This window comes from Oratosquilla oratoria, chromosome 39 (assembly GCF_046742065.1).
Source record: "Oratosquilla oratoria isolate Oo_2021 chromosome 39, ASM4674206v1, whole genome shotgun sequence".
In the NCBI taxonomy this organism is placed as follows: domain Eukaryota; kingdom Metazoa; phylum Arthropoda; class Malacostraca; order Stomatopoda; family Squillidae; genus Oratosquilla; species Oratosquilla oratoria.
In genome coordinates this window covers 46,981,754-46,986,753 of record NC_134815.1, presented here as the reverse complement: position 1 = coordinate 46,986,753, position 5,000 = coordinate 46,981,754, and the positions used below count along the sequence as shown (strand labels likewise).

The 5,000-nt window shown below is 39.6% G+C and overlaps 1 protein-coding gene across 1 annotated transcript in view; it reads right to left on the bottom strand.

Annotated features, from left to right (window-relative positions):
- Window positions 1-5,000, bottom strand: part of LOC143020400 (fringe glycosyltransferase-like) — a 120,747-nt gene that overhangs the window by 1,893 nt on the left and 113,854 nt on the right. The window contains exons 6-9 of the mRNA XM_076176823.1: window positions 3,861-3,931; window positions 3,529-3,623; window positions 1,805-1,887; window positions 1-1,371 (exon numbers count right to left, since the gene is read on the bottom strand). The exon at window positions 1-1,371 is cut by the window's left edge and continues 1,893 nt beyond it. Of these exons, the coding sequence (XP_076032938.1) occupies window positions 1,314-1,371; window positions 1,805-1,887; window positions 3,529-3,623; window positions 3,861-3,931 (307 nt within the window). The 3' untranslated portion in view covers window positions 1-1,313. The remainder of the gene's footprint in view (window positions 1,372-1,804; window positions 1,888-3,528; window positions 3,624-3,860; window positions 3,932-5,000) is intronic.

Sequence of the window (5,000 nt, the reverse complement as noted above, 5' to 3'; positions counted from 1 at the left end):
TTCGTACATGCAAGCGGGGGCGACATGTTCATAACCATCTTATTTATGAGAAAATATATATATATAAGATGTAATGATGCCATAACTTCCTTTGCAGGTAGGAGCCTTTGTAATATTTCATTGGTGATAACCAGTCCTTCTATCTTTGGAGACAATATTGCACCACAGAAGTGGATTAATAAAAGTGGCATTTGAGACATTTAAAAAAGGAATTTGAGAGGAAGGATAGAAGTTAAAAGTGATCACCATTCTTTCTTGAACGGAGATTGATTTCGAATAATAAAAGAATGTTGTGTGACTCTGGGCCGTAGGGGGTGTTACTATAGTCAGTACTCCATGCGAGACTATTGCAGTGTATTTCCACTTTCCTAGCAGTAATTACCGAACCTGCCCGCTTTTTCCCCAGAACTTTATGGCGTTTAAATTTGACCCCATCAGCTTAGTGACGTGGTTTGCTCATTCAGTTCTGGATAAGAGCAGGTATTTTGTTCAATACAGGGGCAGCTTTGAGAGGAAACGGTGCCTTGGCCGACTGTTCTGAACCCCTATTCTGACCCGAGTCTCAATCTCATCTAAGTGGGATCGTCCGGATTGGCTGGAAGAGAACCCAGGAAGAGAGCTATCGGGCAAATAGATAGAGATAGATAGATGGATAGAGATAGACAGACAGAGAGAAAGAAGAAAGAGAGAGAGAGAGAGAGAGAAAGAGAGATTGTTATTGATAGCTATACGTGTAAGACACGACATAAACCATTGACTTAACGTGGCGTTTACAATGGACATCACGCACGGAGGCACGTAGACTTACAATAATTCTCACATATTCCAGCACGTAATTACATGAATGTTCGTTTATGCAAGCATGTAAATATAAAACAAGTCTGGAAGCCACATCAGGAAGACATCGTTGAAATGATCCCAAAGTCCATTTGAAAGGTTTATGGGATGAATTCATTCTGTATTTCGTAGCACTGAAAACTTTAAAAGCTCTGTGTTCTAGGAGCCCAAGAGTCAATTGCCTACTGATCTATCACAGCTTCTCTCCGTACATTCCATAAAAAAAATCTACTCTAGATTATCACTCTTTAAAATTGAAAGCCCGAACTCCAACGTTTACAGACAGTCGATTCTTTTAGACGTGTACGACATAAAAAGGGGGACGTAGTATCACGCCTGGGTGCACTGAATATACAGTAACATAATTTCCACACATACATATATATATATATATATAGATAGATAATATGTATAACCTTATGTACAGAATAGAAGTCTTTTATATATCTCTGAAAGTTATATTGATGCTCCCGTGGCTATCTCTCCGGACAGAAGCTGAAGTTTGGGTAGAGGTGACAGTGGAGAGACAAGACCCTGCGGACGAGAAAACAAGAGAGTTAGACATCGCTCTCATCCAAGTGGCACGTTATTAAACAAAAAATTGCAATAGAAGAACAAGGACAGGTGCACGATGAATAGTCATACCCTATAGCATAATACAAAAAGTTATACCCAAGTACTACTATGAAAGGTATACATGAATTTGTGGTGCGTGTGTGTGTGTGTGTGTGTGTGTGTGTGTGTGTGTGTGTGTGTGTGTGTGTGTGTGTGTGTGCGTGCATGGGTGCGTGCGTGCATGTGCCTGTGTGCGTGCGTGCGTGTGTGTGCGCGTGCTTGTGTGTGTTTGTGCAAGTGTGTGTATACGCATTATTTGCATGCTGATAAGCAGTCCCCACTCTCACAAGAATCAGCCCTCCCCTACCGCAGCGTCAAGTTTCCTTGGAGGAAGACATACTCCATGACTCACCTGGTAGGGTCAAATCTGGCGTCCAGACCTTCAATAGGTAGAACATTCATCTCGTTGCCATACTGGGAATAACTCAGGCTAATCTGGAATGATTCAGAAAAACACAAATATAAACACGATGCTACGAAAAAGATTCATTGTTAAATAAACCCGACTTTCTCTCCATCAGAGTTTGCCTTTAACCAGCCTAACAATATATATATATATATATATATATATATATATATATATATATATATATATATATATATAATATGTAATTGGGGAGTAATAGGGAAATAAGTTAAATCAATCCGTTAGCCAGATCTCTTTTGCAGAAGACCCAAGGCCTCCAGGAAACCGGCAACAGCCCCGGGACGGGAGCATTACTCACTTACGGGAGAGATATTGTGTTGCCTGGGGACTGTTAGTGTTGGGCATTGTAGTATGAAGTGTTCTGTCTTTTGTGTGGTGGTCGTATCTGGGGGCAGCTTGAACCTGTGGACAGGCATATTCAGTGTTGGTGATGCCTTAATGCTGGATGGTGTTCTGAGCGTAGGCGAGCCAGTGTGTTTCTTGTCAGGTGTGGGGCTGGGTTTTTTATGTGGGGCTTATATCTGGGGGGGTGCTATTGGAATATTGAGTTGAACGAAATTTTAAGGGTTAATTTAGTTATCTGGGTGTGTACATGTTCCTGTGTGGAGGTATTGTGCTGCATAGGTGGTCGATAACTATAGAATGCTGCTATTTTAATTTTCTTTCTGTTGGTGGTGCATGTGAAATTTAGTGTGAAGGGTGTGTGGTGTTCAGAATTTTGGCATAGAATTGTGTTCCTGTCATTTTCATGTGATGTTCTCTTGGGAGGATTTTAGTTTCTGTATGTAGGTGTCCTGTTGGGGTGGTTTAGGTACATCCTGTTATTACTCTCAGTGCTTCATTCTGCAGTGCTTGCAAATTGTTTATGTGCGATTTGGTGATTGTTGAGAACCATGATGTGGATGCTTATCCTAGGGAGACTCTTAGAGTGGAACTAACACCCTAGAATTAAAATTATTTCAGAAAAGACCTAAAAAGATCATATTACAGAGGTGATATTATCAGTCAAATAGAAATATATAAGGAATAAAAACTAAGCAGAGAATAGTGAAAAAATACAAATCCTCCAGTGAAGAATTGATACTATGATTGAAGATTACAAAGGGTTAATGACATTCTACCTCCTTAAACATTCCATCTTTTAGGCAATTCCTACGACTGGAGTGGAACTAACACCCTAGAATTAAAATTATTTCAGAAAAGACCTAAAAAGATCTATTAACAGAGGTGATAGTATCAGTCAAATAGAAATATATAATGAATAAAAACTGAGTAGAGAATAGTGAAAAAATACAAATCCTCCAGTGAAGAATTGATACTATGATTGAAGATTGCAAAGGGTTAATGACATTCTACCACCTTAAACATTCCATCTTTTAGGCAATTCCTCTAGGAAGCAAACTTCTACGACTGGAGTGGAAATAACACCTTAGAATCAAAATTATTTCAGAAAAGACACTAAAAAATAATATTATAGAGGTGATAGTATCAGTGAAATGGAAATACAATATAAGGAATAAAAACTGAGAAGAGAACAAAGACCTACAGTGAAGAATTGATACTATGATTTAAGATTGCAAAGGGTTAATGGCATTCTACCACCTTAAACATTCCATCTTTTAGGCAATTCCTCCAGGACTGGAACCTACCTGTTCGGCCAGGGTATCCGTGTTGACGAAACGCATTGGTTCCAGGTGTGAATGGAACTCTTCAACCACTGTCAGCTTTTTCCGGAGTACGTGTTCTTGAGGGGAAATGGGAGAGGTAGCGTCAGTACATTCAAGGTGGGTACGCGGTCAATGCCCCTAACTACCACTATTATAGCATACTATTTAACTTTCGTTATAGCAAGGGCTAGAATATCAAGACAAAGACATGACGAGTTCTGTCCTTCAACTGCATGAAATTGTAAAGGGTTTGTCGCATTATACATTTTCATATATCCTGAATACGAAGTCGAAGAATTAAAAGATCAACTTACCTATCAAGTAGCCCATCGTTACGTCATCCGGAAGTCGAATCTTTTCCCCTAAACTGATGAACTTTCCACCACTGCAAACAAAGACAAATGTTGTTATCAAGCGTCAGTAAAATTCACAAGCAAACAATTTTCATAAAATGTGCAGTTATCGTAGACCTTTGTCAAAAAATATATCAATCAAACTTTTATTACAACCACACGAACTCAAATACGCATGCACACATGTTCACGACTCGGTGGCGCGGTTGGTAAAGTCCCAGACTGTCAGTATGGCGGTACCGGCGGTACCTGATTCGAATCCAGCCCAGGGCCGAAATTATTTCAGTATCGCTGCGCTTCGAGTCGTTACTCCAACTCTCGTGGGCGGGTAGTTGGGGGTGTGTGTGTGTGCGTGTAAGGTCATAGCATTACCCATAGATCGATCATACGAGCTCTGAGCTTTCTTCCGGGAGGGAGATAGCTGTCAATCACGGGCCCAACACGTGATCCAAAGACCAAGGTGAATCACATGTAGAAGCACAAAGCATATACTGACATTAAGTCCTAAAATTCAACTAGGTACAGTAGTCGCAAAGCAATCTGATGAACTAGATATTGTATATAAGCCGGGCAGACACTCTTTATAATTTCCTTAGATTGAAACATGAGATCGGAATTAAAAGAGGACTTTACGTAAAAATAAAAAACGGGGAATCACACCTTAGATCAAGATATAACGAAATGGCAAAGCTGGTTAAAAGGAATACACGTTCAGCGAAACGTAATTATGAAATCAAGGTTGCCAGTCAAGCAAAATCCAACCCAAAGGGTTTCTTTCACCTCTATAGAACAAAAAATAAAGAAAGAATAGGACCAATTAAAAACGATGAAAATGTCATGATAGAATCGGAAGAAAAAATGAGTGAGGAGTTTAACAATTATTTTCTATCGGTGTTTACTAATGAGAGGTTAGATAAAGTACCTGACTGTGATCCGATTTTCAGAGGGGATGAAGAAAATAGCCTAACTAATATCAGCATTAGTAAAGAAGAAGTTATCAAGCAGATTGACAGACTTAAAGCTACAAAATCTCCGGGTCCGGACGAAATTTTTCCAAGAATGCTTAAGGAGTGTAGATTTGAAATCTGCGACCGGTTAACT